General features: G+C 39.9%; 1 protein-coding gene across 4 annotated transcripts; it reads right to left on the bottom strand.

Annotated features, from left to right (window-relative positions):
- Positions 1–92: 92 nt before the first annotated feature.
- CROT (carnitine O-octanoyltransferase) lies at positions 93–19,845 on the bottom strand. Of its 4 annotated transcripts, XM_062569073.1 has the most exons (17): positions 19,765–19,845; positions 19,026–19,149; positions 13,527–13,651; positions 12,440–12,621; positions 12,125–12,249; positions 10,480–10,588; positions 8,105–8,198; positions 7,886–8,011; positions 7,338–7,439; positions 6,652–6,735; positions 6,444–6,551; positions 6,021–6,151; positions 4,503–4,626; positions 2,486–2,564; positions 1,617–1,710; positions 1,327–1,446; positions 93–1,016 (listed from the first exon to the last, which is right to left on the bottom strand). In XM_062569073.1, the coding sequence occupies exons 2-17, from the start codon at positions 19,138–19,140 to the stop codon at positions 896–898; spliced, it is 1,839 nt and encodes a 612-aa protein (XP_062425057.1). In that variant the 5' UTR covers positions 19,141–19,149; positions 19,765–19,845; the 3' UTR covers positions 93–895. The 4 variants fall into 4 exon arrangements, 3 of the variants coding, with proteins under 3 accessions (XP_062425057.1, XP_062425058.1, XP_062425059.1); XM_062569074.1 differs by lacking the exons at positions 19,026–19,149; positions 19,765–19,845 and adding an exon at positions 14,389–14,561; XR_009957565.1 differs by lacking the exons at positions 93–1,016; positions 2,486–2,564 and having other exon boundaries at positions 1,358–1,446.
- Between the last annotated feature and the right edge of the window lie 1,689 nt (positions 19,846–21,534).

Here is a 21,534-nt window from a genome sequence, read left to right as displayed (position 1 = left end):
TCAGATTTGTCATTCGTCTCCAAGATCAGCTCTTTCATAAAGTTTAGTTGCTATAATCAGTCTATCTATAAATCAATCAATCAATACAAAGACAATTTTTCAAGAGCTTTATTAAGAGAGGAAAACACAAAGCTGCTTGAATAGAGGAATCGGAGAGTCTTAAAATCCTGAGAATCTTATCAAATTGCATTCAGTGCTTATTTTTATTGTGTATTTTTAGTGTAAAGCAGCAAAGAGATTCACAGTTCACTAGAAGTTGTAAACTCTGGAGAACTTGCAATTACCATCCTGCTTTCTGTTTTTATTTTGAAAAAGGAGTTCTTAATATTCTAGATTGTAGTGCTCTTATACAACAAATGTAGTGGGAACATCCCCATTCATGGATAGAACTTCTGTTTTATATAATCCCAAAAGCAAAAGTGAAAGATAACCAGTCAAAAAACAACATATAGCCTGACGAAAACAGTCTTTCACAAGCCACTATGAATAGGAAGCACAATCACCTATGAGGTTACTCTGAAGTAGTTAAGTGCTCCACTGAAGTAAACAGTATCATTAGATTACAAAGTATTCTACATGTTACTACTAAGATCATAAATACAAAATTCCATAAATTCTCCATTTCCAACACCATGTCTCTCAAATACATTTGCATTGTTGAGGCATACTTTAATATTGCATAGTTCTATATAGATAAGATACTACTGCTTGCATTGTTGTTGCAAATGGCTACATCACTCTTGAATGGGTACTGCCACCAGTAAATCCCATAAAAATAGGTAGACTTCATAAAGATCATTAAATGTATTAACTTGAATATAACAGTTTTCTTGCCTAGCATTTCATTTCAAATAACTTGTGAGCTTGCAAAGGCTCTTTTATATCATTATCAATTCTACAGCTGAGCTGTAACTGTTAGTTGCAACATATCTTGAAAACACTGGAAAACAGTTCTGCACAGCACTTCTGCGTCAGTCTCTGGACATGATTTCCAGGAAGAACAGTTGACAACAATTCTATCAATACAGAAAACAAGAAAGTTACCACTCTTAATTGTCATGGTCTAGAATAAGTCGCGCTAGTTGTCCTGAAATGTCCAATTATTGACATTCACTCTGAGGCAAAAATTGGCATATATACATAGTGTCTCAATGGTCAAGAGTTAGGCATCCGGACCCTCAGTGTCTTCAGTAAGTGATAATGCTGACAGATCCTGAAACTTTTACCTTCTTTGATTTAAATACCCACTTCTATATGCGTATTTACTTACATAAATTTTCTGCTTTGAAAATACTGTGAATGCCCAAAATGAAATTGTGTTCTTACCTGTCATCTCTGATTGCATAAAAAAAGCCATAGCCATTATGTACCATAGGAAGTGCAGATCCACTGAACCTAGAGTAGCCAGTCAGACTAGTTGAAAGAACAAAATTCCCACCTCCTCCACTGTAAAATAACACAAAATAAAAGCCGTGTTTTTAAGAATAACTTAAAACACAATAATCTTTACAAAAAAGTTATTTTGTTCTACAGATCACAGAAGCAACACATTTAAGGCCAATGTAACAAAGCCCTCAGTATCAAGGAATTCCTCATATGACAAGACTACAAATTACCTAGTTGTGAAGGCAGTATCCACAAAAAGTTCTGGCACTGGAAGTCCTTGTTCCTGTGCTATGAGTAGGAGACCCAGAAGATGACGGTCAAATCCTGCAAAGAAATGCAAATACTGCATCATTAAGAGTAGCATTTCCTGATTTTCTGCTTTTCCTGGGCTGGAGAGCGGGAAGCTCATATAGCAGCTCAAGGACAGATAGATGACTGAGCTGTGCAAAAAAACCCAACAAGATTCAGGCTGTAGTACATATAAACATTTCCCAAATGTCTGATCAAAGGCTTTCATCATACTCAGTTTGCAACACTTAACTCAAACACAAATGAACTGAAATGAAAACCAGCACAGCTGCTCGGGAAAACATAAAAAACCTTCAATTTCAGTCAGAGAGACACACAGTGAAACTGGCCCACTGTCAGCTATTACTTAGAAAGGATGAATAGGAAGCTTTCAAGATCAGAGCTGCCCAGATAACTCTCAAAAAAGGATGGATGGAGTATGAAGTTCATTAGGTGATTATTTCTGTTACCTCTTCTCATTTCTTGAACAGCTTAAAATGCTAATACAGGTGGGACAGAATCCTACCCAATTCTCTCCTTCACCTCAGGAGACTTCATTTCCCATTTTCCAGTCAAGTATACTATCTGGAACAATGTTTAATAGGGCAGAAAAAATAAACATACTCAAAGTGAGTATGTCTGTGGGGCACATGGAAGGGTAAAAGGACTAGGTTTTAGTTCCTCTCTCCAAAATTCCTTAAACAGTTAAGGTGTATAGTTTTTACTCAGGTTAACAACAAGGAGACAAACAAAATATATCTGCATACAGTAATACTCATCCACACAAAAAAAAATTTTGAACACAAACTACCTTTTCCATTCTCACACTCTCTCCTCATTCTATTGTGCTTTGCAAACGCTTTATGCATCAGTTGTTGTCGTTGATAAACCTGTGTAAAGTAAGAGGTAAGTAAAAACAAAATCCAGGTGAATATCGCATCAGGAAACACATCAGCAAGTTTTCCCCTTCTGCAAGTTCTAGCAATTCCAGACAGACAGAAAGTGTAGGAACTTGAAAAGGCTTGAACCTTTGATTCACCCATTCTCCTAAATTTCTCAAACTCGTTCCCAAATCCAAATTCCTTTTTCATGAAAACTTGCTCATTTTTTTCCTGTTTCTGTGTTCATTTTTTCAGGCCACTTTTGCACAGAATAGTATCCTTAACCTCATGCTCTTTCACAAACAAGCTGAAACAATAAAGTGGTCACTATAAACTACAGAAATCAAACCCAAGAATTTACCACAATACCATTTACTTAGAAACACATTAGCTTTTAGCAGGTGCAGTTGCATGTAAGTGATCATCAATTTTCATGCCAAAAAAAGAAAAGGAAAAAAATGTGAAGAGGTTGCACTTTTTGTTGTGCTTTATCTTACTTCTTTACTCTAATAAAAACATACAGAGATGTCAGTTCAATCACAACTTTTCTCTACTGATTGAAACATTATTTCCATGCCAGTAGTTCTGTCCACCGTAACACTTTTCCAATGTTAAATTGAAATTTAAATATTAAAAACAGAAAATTGAAAAACAAACACAGGTTTTAGTAATGGAGACTTTGGCAACACCTCTACACAACCAAGATCTTCAACTTTTAAGATCTTAGTAGCTCTTTTACTACTCAAGAAGAACATTTTATTCATTATGTAAGAGACTGCAGCAGAGAATTGTGAAACCTAGCCAGTAACTGCCAGATTTGTATAAAAATCAAGATAATGGGCCCACGAGGAAAAAAAAAAAAAAAAAAAAAGAAGAGAGAAAAGTTGAAAAAAGGATTTATTATTTTTACAAAGTATCTAGCTTTCAACATCTTAATTTCAATACTACTGAACTGACTAAATGCTTTACAAAGCCCTGCAAGAGTTTATCATGGAAAAATAGTACTAGAAATATGTTCGGGTGGTATTTAAAATGACAAAGAGAAGGAGAAAAAGGCTACAAACAGTTATTGTGGCAAGTAACAAACCTCAGTATGTAATACCCATAAAAGCCTCCTTGTTGGTTAGAAGATAACTGAAGAGCAGGGAAGTAATAGGAACCTAGATTTGCAATAGGAAAGAAGATCTGAGTAACAGCATGAAAAGCGCATTTTAAAGCTGCAGCATACATGACCAGAAGCCAGTGAAGTCCAGCTCTACACGACTAATTATCAATCACATATACTTCTTGATAGCCATATTCCTGTATGTTTCTCAGATGCATTAACAATATAGCAACTTTGAATTTCCTTAAAGGTATGTAGCCTTTTGTTTCAAAAATCTATGGTTCCTTGCTTAACTTCTCAGGCTCCCAGAGATGCGCAGTGAGGATAACAGGAAGAGCTTTTGTATAGCTTTCACTTAGCAAGAAAGGCATGAAATCCTTTGCCAGCCAGACAAAGCTGGGAGAAAAAAGGTCACTGGTTGAGCCGTTCAGAGACACTCCAGAATACATTCCTTCGCCACTGTGGCGCAAACAGATTTCAACCCTGCTCGCACACTCAACAATTAGATTAATATTTCCCCATTTCACTTAAAATAAAACAACAACAGAACAACCCCACAACATTGATTTTCACATCTCAAGAAATAGCTGGGTGGGAACCAATGCAAATATAGCTTAAGACAGACTTGAACCAAAAGGTAAATACATAATAGAAAATAAAAGCAAGCTGACACATTACAGCTCACCTCAGTCGCAACCAAAGCCAGCCTTCAGGCAACCCAACATTTGAAATTTGTTGCACTGGCAACAAGCCAACTCCCATTAATAAGACAATAGTAAAGTGAATTGTAAGCAGATCAAATGACAGGCCTTCTAAATACATTAGGACTAAAGCATATTTACACTGGCAGAAGGATCCAGCATGGATTTGCACCACTCCACTGCTTCCATAGTACATGATCTTATGGTCTCTGTGCGGCCATGATAGAAACGCCTGGTCATGGCAGTTTCATAACAGCAGCCCGGACTAAGAAGAAAAATTAGAGAAGAGCATCTCATTATTTCTATAAAACTGTTTGCTCTCTCTAAAGGAAAAATTTCTGTGAAGTTTCCTACACATTATACCCAATTACACCTATCAGTAGCCACTGATTTTCTTAAAATTTTATGTCTAAAAAGGAGCTTTAACCAGCTACAAGCTTTATGAGACATATGACTGAAAAAGTGCCAGTACTGTAATCACGCTTTGAAAAGGCTGCGCTGTCATAGCTATTTTCTGCCAATTACAGATCCAGCAGTTTCTACTGTAAATAAGTAGAAACAATGTAAGCTTCAATTTATATATATATACATACATATTTTTATATATGCAACAACAATTATCTACAACATCCAAAAATTCAAAATTATGAGACACTCGAAATAAGCAGTATCTCCAAATGCTTTTATGTTTGAAAAGAAAAAGTTCAGATCCTTAGTTATTGCATAATGCAACACAACTAGCTACTTTGGAGGATCCCCAGCCTTATGAGTTTCTATCATTTAATATATACTCTACATGTCACAAACGTGATTTTAAAAACAGGCTGAACAGGCTATTTTAGTTGGACAATTAATTTATTGCAGTGTTCTGTGAACTGTGAGAGCTCGTGACCTTTCTTCTGGTGAGACAAACAGCCTCAGTGACTAAGCATCATGCTCACATAATAAAACCTTTTTTCTGAAGCAAGCAATACCCATCAGGTCAGTAATGACGCACGTAAGCCATGATAAGTACTAGCTGGTGAAGAGAAATTTGGGAGCACCTTCATCAGGAAGAATGCCATCTTTTACTGAGAATATAAACCAAAACGACATGCCCAAAACATAGAGGCAGGCATTTGGAATGGTCGCTATCTTTATTTTGATTATTCTGCTTCACTCTTCACATCCTACGGTGCTCAAGAAAAAGTGAGAGAGTGAAGTCTGTGAGGCTTTCCACAGGCTTGGAAGACTAACTATTTTGTTGATGGCTGTCACTTGCTACAGACTAACATTTCTTCTCATCTGGGCAACTCTTTGGCATGAAAGAATCAATTGCGAGTCAGGCATTTACTCAATTATTTACATTCTACTGCTCTAATACATGTTTTCACAGAGAGTCTTCTGTCTTCCATTCCACAAGACGTGCATGCATATTTTCCAGGGGCAGAAGGACACACTTCTCCTGAATCCAAGAGCACAACCCTCATTGATTTCAGTGGTGCAAAGTAAGGCTCTACCTATTTTTTCCAGTAAAGAAACCTTACTTTTTTACTTTTATATAACCTCAGCATATAGTTATACAGTGGCATTTTTCCAGTCCTTCTGTATCTCCAGATTTATCCCATTTGCCACCAATCTATTTTTTTATTCCTAATCTGAGTAATGCACTTTTCTTACCGTCCATGACATTTGTAATAAGCCAGCTGGAGGGCAAGTTGCACAAACGTATCTGGATGAAGTTTTTTCTTCCTAATCAATGCTTTTCCAAAGGATGTGAAGGCATAATTCACCAGTTGTAGGTCAGACACCTGTCAAACGACAGGAGGAATAGATACAGAGGAAGTCAAGAACTGCAAAAATCACAACTCTACCCCCTTTAAATAAATAAAACACATTCAGCTTAAAAAAAACCCCAACAACAGTGGAATAAATTTAGCACTGGTATAAGCCCTCTGATTCAAATCAAAAACTGTAGTTTTGATTTGACACTAGTACACATTCCTCCCTATTCTCTAGTATGGAGAAAGGTCAGCTAAAAATATGCAAATAGAATGAAAATTTCAGTAACAATTAAGAAAGAGAAGCAGTTAGAAAGTCCACCTTTTTGTAGTATGATTCTTTAGCACTTCCAATTTCATCCATAATTTTTTTGTCTACTGTGAATACAAGTTCCTCTGGCCATGGAATATCCCTTACTTTATCTGATCCCTGGAGGAGGAAGGAGACAGAAAAAAAAAAAGCAGAAAATGTCATCCATGAGAAAAAAAACACATTAACTAATACATTTGAAAGCTTAGAAAACACATACCTTCCACTTTCCCTCATTTTCATTGATCTTGCCTTCAGCATAAGATAGCATGGTAATTAAAGCCATAGCATCAAAGGGAGAATGCTGGAATCACACAAGACAAGACATCATATTGTTTGCGTAAGTGGAAGATGATCAAGTTGCTTTCCCCCCCGCCTTCCCTACTCTTTCTCCTGCAGCTTTACTGCACTGTGTTGGACTTCTTCTACATGTATTGTAGAAGAACTAGAAAAACATGTAGAACCACCATAAGTCCACCTGATGTTTTGACTGCTCTGCAGTCATACAGAGAAGCACAAAATAGCACTGCTGTGGAGAAGGAGATTTCAGGCACGATGTAGGATCAAGAATGGTTATCTGAGACTGAAAACACAGTCTGGCAGCAGATATGTAGCGAAAAGAGTTAATTTTAAGCTGCCTTGTGCAATGTATTTTTTCTCCTTGGAACTCCCTCATAAAATACTTTTAGAAGTAAGATTGTGATTTCACAACTCATGTTCTTAATTCAGGTATGGTGTAATATCAAACACTGCAAAATCAGAATGTTTCTGGAAGTTTGCCAGAGGAGACATCTGGTAAACAAGACGGCACTAAAAAGGAATGCATTAAACACATTAACAATACAACTCTGAAAGAGAAAAGTTAGTAAGTAGTTGAAAGGTTTAGAAGAAAAAAAAATAACTTACATCACAGAATGCACTACAGGTTCCATTGGAAAAGAATATGCTGTTGTAGGATTTATCTCCCCAGCGGACAGTGGGATCACCTGTTAGCCCCAGCCTCGTAACCTAAAGCAAAAGATACATACTGTGTGTTTTCAAAAACTCCGAGGAGACTGCCAATACTCTCGGTTAAATCAATCCTATACTAAGACGCTGAGGCCTTTCTGAGAGAAAAGATATTTACAACTAGCTGAGGACAAAATTTTTAAATTAAAACAGCAGGAAAAAGCAGGTGACTGCATTTCTGAGGACCTTGGAGCATGAAGATTATGTAGGAAGATTTCACCATTCTTACTTCCAATATTCTAACAATTATAACTATTTGAATATGCCTGTGAATCAACAAGATACATTATCTGCACATTCACCTGCTTCTCTGCAGACCTGCAATTCACCTGCTTCTCTGTTCTAGAGCAGCAAGAAGAGCTACTTTTAGAAAGTGTATGTACATTTGCATAAGAAATATTTATATAAAACCCATCAGGTACGAATTATCAAAAATCTTTAGCTACCTCAGTGTAGTTTTCAGGAGTTGCATGGGGACTAGAATCATCCAGGCAGACCACAAACAAACTTCTCTGAATTTTTTCCAGAAGAGTTAAGTTTTTTGGATCAAGATCAATTAAATATTCACGTATCTGTTTGGCATAAAAAGAGTGAGCTAAGTGAAAAGACCTGTTTCCAAAAATCTCGATGCTTCTCTGAGAAATCAATTGATGAATTATTCCAACCTCTGCCCATTTTGTCCTTTCCTCGCTTGTTAAAGCTGCCAATCCTGGTCCATCTGGTTCACTATGGCATCTTTTCTGGATATAGGTAAGTTGCCTTTAAAGTTAAAAAGGAATATACAGAGATGAGATCACAGTCACTATTTTGTTTTGATAAACAGAAAATTTTGTTCTACATTCAGAGGCTAATGTGAAATTTCAAGAAGTGTTCCACAGCTCCTGCACAGCGTAAGAGTAGTAGAAGGCCTGTTTTGTTTTCGCTAATAATTAGTTCAAATTGCAGCTACCAGCCCAGTACAAACTTAAATGTAAACAAGCATGATCCTAAAGGGTTCTGTAACACACTTAACCCTAGTTTGAAACTAGATTTAAGACTTCAACAGTGCAGGTCAAACTTTCATTAGCAGTAGACACTTGCAATACTGCAGCTTTTCCAGCATCTAACTTGATATGAGGGTAAAACTTGGTCAAGAGGATGGGGACAAACTCTTTTCAGTTGTCCCGTGTGACAGGACAAGAAGCAATGGGCAGAAATTGAAGCACAGGAAGTTCCGCCTGAACATGAGGGGGAATTTCTTCCCTGTGAGAGTGACGGAGCACTGGACCAGGTTGCCCAGAGAGGTTGTGGAGTCTCCTTCTCTGGAGATCTTCAAGGCCCGCCTGGATGCAACCCTGTCTACCATGCTCTAGGTGACCCTGCTTGAGGAGGGAGGTTGGGCTAGATGATCTCCAGAAGTCCCTTCCAACCTTACGGATTCTATGATTCTATAATTCAACTCAAGGAAAAACCTTGAAGTTTATAGCAGAACAGTACTTAAAGTTTATCCTAAATAGAGAGACTGAACTACACAAGAATACTTCTGTTCCTACCTCTTCCTTGCATTTACACTTCAAAGAACTGTTTACAGAGTTGATTTTTAAATTGCAAATCTAGTTCTATATATACACTGTTCCAGGTTTCTATTCCTTTTGTTAAAGAAATTCCACAAATCACAGACCTTTAAGATGGCAGAAACTAGTCTTGCTTGTCCTGTGTTCTGGCATTCTTGCCCATTAAATTTCATCACTGATCATTTCTTAAACAATTGTCAAAAATACAAGATACTCAGGATGAAGTTACCAAAGACAGACAACTGCCTTTCCTATAGGCAACAGAAAGCTTTAGATTTGGGGTATTATTGAGCTAATACATTTTCACAGTTGTCTGCACTCTATTTGTTCATTTCTGTGTCACTTGCTTGATCTAACATGTACTGCTACAAAAATTAGGAGTATACATGTTGAAATATGTTTTGCAAGTGTTAAAATATCAGACTTCCCAGTTGGTTGAGCTGCTCTAACTAGAGATTTTCCTTGCCTAAGGAACTTGGCCAGCCACCTTTTGTTAAGATATCTTTTTTTTTTTTTTTTAATTATAGAAAAAAAAATCTTCTGTTGCGCTCCAAAAGTGACACTTTCACAAATGCAGCAAACTCTTCCTATAGGATGAAATGTGCAATTCTTCTCCAGGGAGTAGATGCACATGAGTTCCAATCTGATCTGAAGGTACTTATGCTGGACCTACCTCTGCATAAATCACATTAGACTTCAGCCAATAGCACAGAAAAGGTTATGGCCACAATTGCATTGCCAGTTTGAAAAGGTGGCACCTCCACATGCGATGGTGATTTACTGGGAGACATAGGAAGTGACATGAAAGAGCTGTAAACATCACCAGTTGCATTAGTAGTACTGAAATCTACCATTTAAAGAGCCAAATTCTTTCTCTCTGCTCCTTGGTAGCATTTCAAAGTATGAAAGAACACAAACAAGACAGCTTATCCCTGATACGGTGTAAAGACAGGAAATGTGAGTGAAATGCTGCTGCACTGCTCTGTCATTAGTAGAAAGTATTGCCAGTCACTATATACTAGGACTTGTCTCTGCTGCACTCACCACCACTGAACATAGCCCTCTAATCCTGTCAAAAGTGACCACATGTAAACAAGGTTTAAAATGCAGTCAAAAGAGTAGAGGTGCTTTATCTTTGATAATGACGAAGTAGCAATTAGACAATCATCCATACAGATCGATCTTGTTACTTAAAATCCTGATAGGTCCATGCCAAAAACCTTCACAGACAAACGTTGTTCCCTGTTGAAACATCTTCATTCAGTGCTTCTGCATGATGTTTTAGGGTGTATTATAGAAGTACAAGATCCTCATGTTTCATTAAAAGAATATGCTATCCACTGATCCAGAATTTACTCAAATCTGAACCTTCAGGTACAGGAGATACAATTTCTGGGGTTGAGGTGGATGGAGAAAGAGAGACTCTCTTTGGTATGTAACTGTAGCTCAAATGCAACAGCTCAGTTGAAACAAGATAGTCTGAAAACCTGAAAATCTCTGGAGGATTCAGCATACTGCCTTCATATATAGCATCAAAGGCAAACACTCGGCCTCGACACAGGACTACTAAGTGAGATGGGCATTCACCTTCAGTCTCTGAAATAAAGCAAAAAAAAAAAAAACAAAAACAAAACATAAGAACATAATAAGAACATAACACTGATGATAAAGTCAGTGGCAGACACATAAAAAAGACCCCTCAGTGAGACCTGTAGACCCATTTTTGTAGACTTTATACAGTTAAAAACAGGAACTAAGACCAAAAGACTAACTTTCAAAGATCAATTACATGATTTTGCAGCAATTTCGAAAATTTTTTTAAACTATCAGGAAAAAAAATCTACGTAACTTTCACTGTTCTAAATTACTTCAAATAATAGTTATAACTTAGTAGTAAATATGTCACTTATTTGTGCATCTTGTAGGTAGGTACATCTTGTTTTAGATACCTGTATATCCAGGTAATTTAAATCATTCTCTGGAGGTATTCATTTCTCTCTACCAATCACACAGAGAACCAAGGCAACTAAATGGACTAAATATTTAATCTGCATACAGATAATCTACATGGAAATAAATGTCACCCGCTGCATACGACGTGAAAAATGATAAAGCTAGATCCTTTAATGAACATCTTGGACTATTTTAAAGTAGAAAAAGGGTATGAATGACTTCTATCTCCAAAGGATCACAGCTGCTTAATGCTTTACTTAAGTGCAATCGTAACAGGACATTCTGTGTTTAAACCATCTGGATGTTTGTTCTATACTTTAGTATTTAAACTGATTCTTCAAATATAATCCTATGTTGAAAAACCTGAAACTTACATGCAACCCTGTATCTTCTCATCATGTTCTGTTGTATGGAGTTTTCTTCAAATAACTTCTGTGGACCAAAACAATCTCTTTCCACTTGAATTCCTGTGTTTTGTAGGAATTCGCATCTCCATTGATTCACTAGAGGAATGGTCTTAAAGACCTCTGAATGAATCAGATTGTGTGTATGATTTCCATCAGCTGATTACTAATACTACATGATTTCTTAGAGGAGGATGAATCACATCATAGCCCTTTTCCTCTAGCTCTTGACTCTGTACCCCACAAAACCATTCAGAGTTAAGAGAAAGGTTTTGAGAATCACTGCGGAATACTTTCAGAATTGAAAAGGCAAGTACTTGACCAAGTCATGAAATGGCACAGTGACAGAAAATAAGTAAGAAGCACCCATCAAACTATTGGAGCATACTCCAGAAAAATCATTGTGGGAAGAAAGATGCAATTACAAATGGCACTGAAATTCTGTCCATTTTATACCTGGAATTCACCCACATCTGTAGCACATTCAATTTGTCTTTTTCTAATTCTTAACGCTAACATACTTGCTACATGCATCAGACTAGTAATATAAAATTTGAAGCATTATTAAGTACTAAATATTACACCAAAAAGGGCCATAATTATACCAAAATTAGTGGTTTAGATTTCTTCTTTGATTCCCTACATAAGCATTCAACAACCAGCATCTGACCCAATGTTTCAGAAATCAAATATTTTATGACTGAAATGACCATTCTGTTAGTCCCCTAATGCAAAATCTTTTGCTTGTATTAACCCACAATTTGCATTTGTTTACCAGTTTTAAAATAATTGCAGATTGAGTCTCTGGTAACTCCAGGAATCTTACAAGTGCAGAAGAGCATTCGGAATTGGTTCATGTCCAAAACAGCATTCCCAGATCTCTCTATTGCCACCTTCTCTCTATAGTAAACAAAATACACAAATATTAATTAAGCACAAGAGGCAATAGCTACACAAGAAAAAAAAACAAGGTAAGACAAGACCATCCTCTATTGCAAAGAACTTATGCCAATGAACACAAACATATTTTCATGACTCTACACACAGATAATTAGGAAGAAATAATTGATTCTAAATACTGAAGTCTTACGCTCTTAATAGATCCCAGTATTTCAGGGTGTGCCATATATTAACACATGCTCTCTCTATCTGAGTGCCTTCTTTGGGTGGCCAGTAGTTTTCAATAAAGGGGCCAGGACCTCCTATGTTACAGTATATTTGCGTTGATATGCGAAGATCAAGATAAGCCACATTCAGCCACCAGTCCTCCAGCTGAAAAATGAACAATGTTTAACGTCAGAATATGTTTTAAACATAATTACTTACTTGAATCACAGTCCAACTGCCTAATCTCCTTAAGTACCTTTTTTTTTTTTTTTTTTTTTTTTAATATTTTGGATTGTAACTTCTATATAACAGAAGGCAGGACAGTGGTTCAAAAGCTACTTGCTGAGGGTAATGACACATCTAGCTCTTCTCAAGTCATTGAAATAAAAATCAATATTGTTTATGGCTATTAAATGGTAAATTTCTACAAAGAGTTCTTCCCTGATACTCATCTTCTGCTTAACCACTTGCAGTTTTCAGCTGCGGTGAATACCAGAGGGGTTATTCCATAAAAAATGGAAAGAAAGCAGATCTGCTCAAGAGAAAATCTGGGACAAAGAGTTCATAATGTATTTTTTCTGTCATGATTTGAAAATCCCTCATGTATGTCATGTTAAATTTACAGAGCTCTCATATATTACATTTGGTAACAGTCCCCCTTGTATCTCTTTCTCTTTCAAAAGAAAATTTTAAAATGCTAACATGTACAGTCTTCAGAAAAGGAAAGAGACTGAACTCTAAACTGCTTTTTTTTGGGGGGGGGGGACACAGAAAAAGAGGTGATAGAGGAAGAAACTAAGAGAAAAAGCATTTCAAAATCCATCATTAGCCACTCAACTTTGAAAAATCACTTACATAAGCAAGTATATTCCTGTTTGTAGGCCGAGTGGTAGATATAACGAAGAACCTAAGATCGAAGACTACATCTAAGTGCCTCACAAAATTGGATCCTGAACCATCACCTTATCTCCCATTAACCATTATCTTCTATCCTAGTGAATTAGATGCAGCAACACACATACTTACAGGAATAACTTAAATTATGATTTCTTAAGTATGTAAATACATACCCAATTCCTTCTTGTTTTAGCTCTTTCCAGTAATTTCTGATGCAACTCTTTTCCAATTCCATTTTCAAATTTTTTAACTATATCCTCAGTTCTTTGATATTCTTCTTGATTTAGAAATGGCTTCACTGTAAAAAGGAAACGTTTTTAAAGACAACTGCATGTTAAGATTGATTCCAAGATTTGGATATTCACAGGCAAAGGAGGGGATGAAAGCACCCAAAATTAATTTTTCTAACACAAATACTTGAGGAGGAAAAAAAGATCTTTTAAAAGTTGTAAATAAATCACAGCATGCTCCAATAGGGACATACATTTTTAAACAAATACAAATGTCAGTAAATGAAAATAGTTGCTGAAACCCTGAAATATCTAATAGATAATTAAATCCAATATATTTAAGACTGTAACTGGAGACACTGCTACAGAACCCACGGAATAATCAAATTTATATGAACTTTGTTTGGAAGTTAGTATGTTAAGCCATATACTTCTGTCACCTTACTGCACCAATCATAAGCTATTTGCTTGTATTTTCAATGCTCTTGACAGTCTACAAGCACTTTGGCCATGAATTCTCATTCACTATCCTTATGTTAATGCTACCTTTGACTGACACCAATGGCAGTTACTAATATCCCATTTTTATATTTTAAAATACCTTTGGATTTCTCTCAGATCACCTGCCACATGGGCTACAATTCTCTCTAAATATCCTCTGTTAACATCTGCAAAACTACCCATTATTTTCATCTAAACCCCTCCTGAAGACCTTTACACTATGCCATTTATAGTCAGTAACAGTAAGAGGCATTATTGATGTTGGTTTGCATGCAGGCACGTCTAATTGTTTTCTTACACTTACCTTGCATATAATGTACTATCTGTTATCTTTATACTTAGGTTATGAAGTCTTTGGCATATGGTATGGTGTTCTTTTCTTCTGCTTGTTCAACACCTTCATAACAAAGTCTGATTCATTTTTGAGACTGCTGGACACTACTACCAGTTATTTTCTTGTCTGTGTTGCTACAGTGTTACTATCCCTGAGTGATCCACTTACAGCTGTTAAAGAACAAGGAAGGATAATGGTTTAATTTGTACTAGTTGTGTATCTAATCCAGCTTTCAGGAGTAACAAAAGCCTTTTTCAGTTGGGCTGGGTATCAACTACTCACCTATCCTGGTAGAATTAAAGCCTTCCTCACAACTATGCCTTACTGTAATCAAGATCACTTGCTTCCAACCACCACTTTTTTCTTCTTCACAGAATGGTTGAGTTTTGAATGGACACCTGGAGATTGTCTAGTCCAACCCCACTGTTCACAGCAGGCTTAACCAGAGCAGGTTGTCTTGGACTGTCTCCAGTTGGGTTCTGAGTATCTCCAAGGGTGGAGACTACACAGCCTATTGAGGTCCCTCTGAATGGCAGCACAACCCTCTGGGGTCAACCACTCCATCCAGTTTTGTGTTATCTGCAGTCTTCTACAGGTGCACTCTGCCCCACAGGTCATTAATGAAGATATTAAACAGTACTAACCCCAGTATTGACCTCTGGGGGACATCACAAGTTACTGGTCTCCAGCTGGACTTTGTGCCACTAATACAACCCTCTGAGCTTGGCTGGCAGTTCAGCCAGTTTCCAGTTCACCTCACTGACCTTTTATGTAGCCCACAGTTACCCATTTGTCTATGATGATGATATGGGACACCGTGTTGAAAGCCTTGCTAAAGCAAGACAACATCCAATGCTCTTCTGGCTACCAGGTTGCTCAAACACGGTAATCTCCTTTGTAAACCCACGCTGACTACTCCCACTCACCTCTTGTCCTTATTATGCTTGCAAATGGCTTCCAGGATTACTTTTTCATCACTTTCTCAGGGAGTAAGGTTAGGCTGACCAGCCTGTAGTTCCCAGATCCTCCTTCTTGCCCTTCTTGAAGATAGTAGTAACATTTGCTTTCTTTTAGTCCTCAGGAACCTCCCTCCATCATCATGGCCTTTCAAAGACTATAAAGAGTGGCCTTGTGACAACATCAGCTATCTCTTTCATGGTGTACCCCATGAAATCCCATGGACTTGTGCATGTCCAGTCTGTTTAGATGTTCCCTAACCTGAGCCTCCTCCACCAAGGGGAAGTCTTTCTTGTCCCTTCTCGAGATAATTCAAATTTTATCCTAATCATAAAAGGAATTTCAAAAATTTCAAAAAGGAATTTTGCAGCATCTTTTCCAATGGAAGAGCAAAAATCCATGTTCAGCTACATCCTGGCTTCCTTATGCTAGTATACATCAGTCTAATGCAAGTTCTGACAATGCTTTCCCCATTTTACAGGAAAAATACAGAGAAAATAAGGGCCAGACTTTACAGAAAAATGCCTCTTCAAATGGATTTTGACAGCCCTAAGGAAGAAAACAGAACACCTACTTTCAAGCACCATCTGACAGTGCATCTGTTTAAGATTCATTGAGGCTTCCATAAATTCCATCACACCACCACTATGAGTGGAAAGGTATCAGCATTCCACCATAGCCCAGCTGGAAAGGAACAATCAAGCATCTCCAGGCATTACCTAACATATCTAGACCTTATCTAGATGCAGTTTGAATTGCACTAACTTCAGTTCTGAACACAGATGGAAAAAGAAACAATAGAGACAGAGCCATTCACCTATACTATAACAGTTCAGCAGTTACAGCATTCACTCAGGATATAGGAAGTCTGGAGTACATACCCTCCCCAGCCTGAGGGCAGTCCTACACATAGGTTTCCAAGAGAGTGACCTTACTACCACACAGTGTAAAAGGAGCCATTATCCTCTGTTATTCAAGTTACAAAGTCACTACACAGCAACGTGCATACACCCACAAAAAAAGGGAAAATAAACAAAATTACTGGGTTCTGATCCCTGTTCAAGGGGTCACCAAGATGGTTAGGGGTCATGATGGTGAGAAGCAGCTGAGAATTGAGTTTGTTTAGCTTAAGAAGAGATTGCAAAGGTAATATCTTCCTGCAGTCTGTAACAATCAAACAGATACTGTAGAGAAGACTCTTCTAAGAGATGCACAGGAATAGGAGAGGAGACAATGGACTCAAGACAGGAGAGTCTGACAAGATCTAAGAAAAAAATCATGAGGGTGGTCAAATAGTGGAAGGGTTTGCCCAGATAGAGAGTTTGCAGATACCATTCTTGGAGATGAGTAAAACTGAACTGAACAAGGCCTGAGCAACCTCCTCTAATTGGACCTGCTTTGAGCAGGAAGTTGGAAAAGATAACCTCTGGAGGTCCCTTCCAACCTCCATTATTCTACAACTACATGGCCATTTTGCATTTGAAATCTATTTGATCACATGTAGAAGCTGCCCAGGAAAAAGGAGCAGAACTCAGCCCTTTCTCATTAGACTTCAGTGCAATTTCTGTCGTATCACTTTCTCTAGGCCCACAAATCCTACCTTCCTTTCTGCACAAGGGCTCTGTCCATGAACAAGGAGTATCCTGTGCAAGACAGCCTTAGCTGTATAGCATGCATAGGGCACCTTCTGAAAGCTTTGAGCTTTCATACTCTCAGACTGAGGGATTCAGGATTTCAAGTCTCAACCTCTGAGGTGAGCTGAAAGGCTCCATACTGGGGCTACTTCTACCTCCTCTGCTCAAGACCTCCCTTCAAAACAAGGTTAGGAATTTTGATTCCAAAGCAAAGGCAGCTGCCATGAAGTGCTATATATGGCATATTTTGAAACCCACACTGTCCAGCTTGTTTAGCCAACTGGTTTTACACAGGTAAGTTTATCCTTTTCAGCATGCAAACTGACTCACATTTAGTACCCAGGTTCTCCTCCAACCAATAGATGATAGGTAAAGAATGATTCAGAGCATTTATGTTGGATTATTTGGAGGCTCTGAGTCAGAAGCATATCCCTTCCTTCAAGGACAGGACAGATGAAGAGCTTAAGCCTTCAGAATGACCTAGCCAGTGTCTAGAGTCATGCATTGCAAAACTTGACTTTAAGTGAAGTATACAAGTAAAGACTGTGGTAGAACAATAAGTATTGGACTAACTTCCTTCCAACTCCTACTGAGACTTGAGAAGGTCACAAGGATGATCAAACTTACAGAATGGCTTATACGCAAAAAATAGTAAGGAGGAAATAACTTCAGCATGAAAGCAAAACGCAACCACGAAGAGATATAATAGGTACCTATGAAAACATAGATCAGAATCAGACAAGAACAAGCAAACTCTTGTCAATTTTCAGTACTTCAGGAAAGAGTTATTTATTAACTTGGAGAGTCCCAATGGATTTACAAAATTGAGTTCTAAAGGGTAATTCTGTTGTTGCCTGCATTCTGCTTTCACAACACATGTAATTCTAGTTATCTGCATTACAACAAAAAGAAAGAAAAAGGTGATGCACACACCTGTGACATAATGGTCCTTCTCTAAAGCCACCATTTCAACAGTTAGCATCAAAACATGATGACATAATCGAACAAAAAGCATTCTCCTATCACCACTACCATCCATCACACCATTCTGTACTGTATTCAATTAGAATAGAAGGGAACTCGAAGTGAATTTAGGGATTTGCATTTTGTCAAAGGCAATCCATGGTGTAATATTAGTTTCTGTTATGGACAGAATGTCAAGTTTTATTTTGTTGCCATTTCTGTCTTATAAGATAGTAAGACAGCACAGACATTTCAGAGAAAAGCTCAGTGTCTCTGAACTCTGAAAATGATTAAAGAAACATACCAAAAAAAAAGAAAAAAGAAAAGAAAATGCTGGGCAGCATAACTTTGTCCTCTTTGGTTTATCAAAGTCTGATATGATAACAAATAACCAACCAACCAGCTCTGCTTTATAAACAAAGCTACACACACATGCATTGACGTCGTTTTCAAGACTTTTACTCTGTCTCATTTAAGACAGCTGGCACTTCAAGGCAGAAACCTTGCCAACTTAGATTATCCCAAAATGCCCACCACCTTTCCTTACTGCTGTATTATAACTAATAGTATTAATGAAAAAAAAAAAGAAAATTCATTTAAATATGAACAAGACCTTGAAATTCCCTTTTAACACAAAGATACTGAGCAAACACAGTCATAAACAAACAAAGAAGTGATTATGCAAAACAAGATCTGTAGGGCAGTATCTTTTATTAGAACAGCTGACATAGCTGCAAAAAGATAAGCCCTCAAGGGAGAAAAAAAACAAACCAATAACCTTCACACATACCTGATTCCCTTTCATGCTGAAGAGAAGCAAGTAAGGATCAGATGGGAACTTGTACTCAGGTTGCTCTGAGACTTTAATTAGTTTCCTGTTCTGGACCTCAAAAAAAGAGCTTTTGTGCCCTAAACTAGTCTGAATGTTTTTTTGTTTTTTTAACTACAGGAATTGATACAACTTGTTTACAAAATCTTACTTTGCAAATATCCTCAGATCAACCAGGATACAACCGCACACACCACAGTACTGTTACAATAGTACACCATTACCTGCTTCAAGGTATTTCTTTAAAGATTCATCAAGAGGAGGCACTGGCAGTGAAGGCAGCAGGTTTTGGTACTGAAATGTGCGCTCTTCAGAGGACTCTAGCACCTGCTTATCCATGGTGTGGATCTGCAGCACAACATTAATAATAACAGTTACAAAGCCAACTTCAGAGATTAGAATCCTCTCTCCCCTTTCAGATTTCTTCTCCTTTTTCCTGCTATTTACGTGGTAAAACCCGCCTTTCACGGAAGTGCACTCACCGACAGAGCCAGACAAGGGCGGATCCCCTGGCAGGCCTCTGCAGCCGAGGCAGGACACGCAGAAACCGCGGGCAGGCGACCGCCACGAGGCCGCTGGAGCCTCCCCCGGCATTAACGCGGCGAGGCGCAGCGCCCTGCAGCCGAGACAGCCGCCCGCCAAGCCGCCGCCCGAGGCGGCCGCCGCCGGGAACGCGAGTCACGGCGCCAGCGCCGCCATCGCGGCTCGCCGACGCGCGCAGAGCCTCCCCTCCCCTCCCGCCCCGCCGCGCCTCGCCGCGCCGCGGCCCAGCGCTGCCGGCGACCCCCCACCCAGCTCCCGCCGGGCCTCCGGCGCTCACGGCGGCCCGGCCGCGCCGGGCAGCAGCGCCGCGGGGGCCCGGCCGTGCCGGCGGCCCGGCTCGGCGCACGCAGCCGTGTCCTGCCCGCGCCGGCCGCAGGCCAAGGCAGCGTCGGCCGCGTCCCCCCGCGGGACACCTCTCACCTCGCCAGGGCCCGGGATCGCTCGCTCGCCGCCCGCGCGGCCTCGCCTCCGCCCCGCTTCGGGCCCGGAAGCCGGGCGGGGCGGGGCGGCCCCGCGCAGGCGGCGGCCGGGGCGGTGCTCCGCGGCTCTCGTTCGCCGCCCCGCAGCCCCTGGCCGGCAGGGCCGAGGCGCGGGGGACCACGGCGACGTGAAGCGATTCCTAAGGCACCGTGTTCTGGGGGCGCCGCGCCGCCGGTGAGGGAGGCCGAGTCGCTGCGGCCAGGGGCTGTGCGGGAAGCAGGGAGCAGGCCGAGCCTCCCAGCCCCCCGAGTGCCCAGGTCTTCTCCTGGCAGCACAAGTCGGAGGCCGCTGCGAGCGTGAGGGGTGCTGTGCAGCTCGTATCCCCCACGGGCTGTGCTTGTATCGCTGCCTGCAGCCCCAGTGGGCCGTGCAACCAGCTCTGCATGCCGGCAGGCCCGTAGGGGCTCCTCAGCCTCTCCCCACCATTTTGCAAGTGGGCAACATGCGAGGGTGGGGAAGAGCTCAAGCCTCTACAGAGATGTCGCTGTGAGAGCAGGCAGAGCTCGACCAGCTGTTTCTTGTGCAGTCTGTTAAAGTGGCATGTGTGAGAGAAGCTTGTGGGGCAGAGATTCGATAAGCAGCTCCAGAGGCATGGAAGTGGGTACCAACTGCCAATAAGGGTAAGCGTGGGGTTTAGAGCAGCCCTGGAGCAAATGCTACACTGCATGGTCAAGCACTCCATGTGAGGGCAAGCAACCTGGGGCCTACTCAGTCCCACATGCCATAGTTAACGAAGTCTCTACTTCTAGTGACGGCTGCCAAGACTGTCCTTTGGCATACTGAAGAAGCCTCAACCACCTGCCTGCGTAAGTGGGTGATGTGCAAGAGGGAGCTGTGACTCAGCCCAGAGATTTTCCCCTCTCCCTTTGCTGGGGGTGGGGGAGAACCTGGTTGCTCTGAAGATCTTTCAAGCCCTGAAGAGTCCCTGGTGAAAGACTGGTAGCTCAGAGAAGTCTTGAGGAAGATGTCCGGAGCCAGTAATAAAGAGTTACTGGATATATCACAGCCATGAGAGGCAGCAGAGGAAAGTGAGTTTCAGGGTATCTGCATCGTCCAGGAGTGTCTGCAGGGCTAGAGTTAGAAGATACAGACCAGGCTGTGGAGGCAGATCTGCCACAGGCCTGCCACCCTCACCTCAAGGATGGGATTGCTACTCAAGATCTACAGAAACCCAGCATAACTGATAAGGCTCTATTACTCCCTTCTCTCCCTATGAGAGACGTCTTTGCTAGTTCAGGCCATGCGAGGACTAGAGATTCCTATGGCTGCCTGTTCCCTTGTGCTGACTGTAGTCTTCAAATCCCTGTGGCCCTTCCTTTCAAAGGTGCCTGTGGCATATTATTTTTTTAACATTGAAAATTTGTTTGAGCCTTCTCTTTTCACTCATCTCCAGGTAGGTCTAAAGGCAGTTCAGAGAATAAAAACAAGGGCAATTACCTCTTCATCCCAGAATCTAATTAGTAGTCTGTGCAAAAGAACAAAGATATAATACAGTTCTTCAAATAAAATGCAATTTAACAAGGGGTTTTAAATATGTAATTGAGACTTTCTAAGCAGATGTAGGGTTTAGTTCAAGTTTCAGTTCATAGCTTTAAACCTAACATTGAGTAGGTAGAGAAAAGACAGGTTGTGACAGAAAATGCTGCAAATGATTTTTGCAACCCTAGATAATTGTATGATCTCTTGATTATTCTTGCCACTGAAGTATTG

This window comes from Rhea pennata, chromosome 2, assembly GCF_028389875.1.
Source record: "Rhea pennata isolate bPtePen1 chromosome 2, bPtePen1.pri, whole genome shotgun sequence".
NCBI lineage: Eukaryota > Metazoa > Chordata > Aves > Rheiformes > Rheidae > Rhea > Rhea pennata.
Note: the sequence above shows the minus strand (reverse complement) of the source record. Positions and strands in the feature narration are given on the sequence as shown.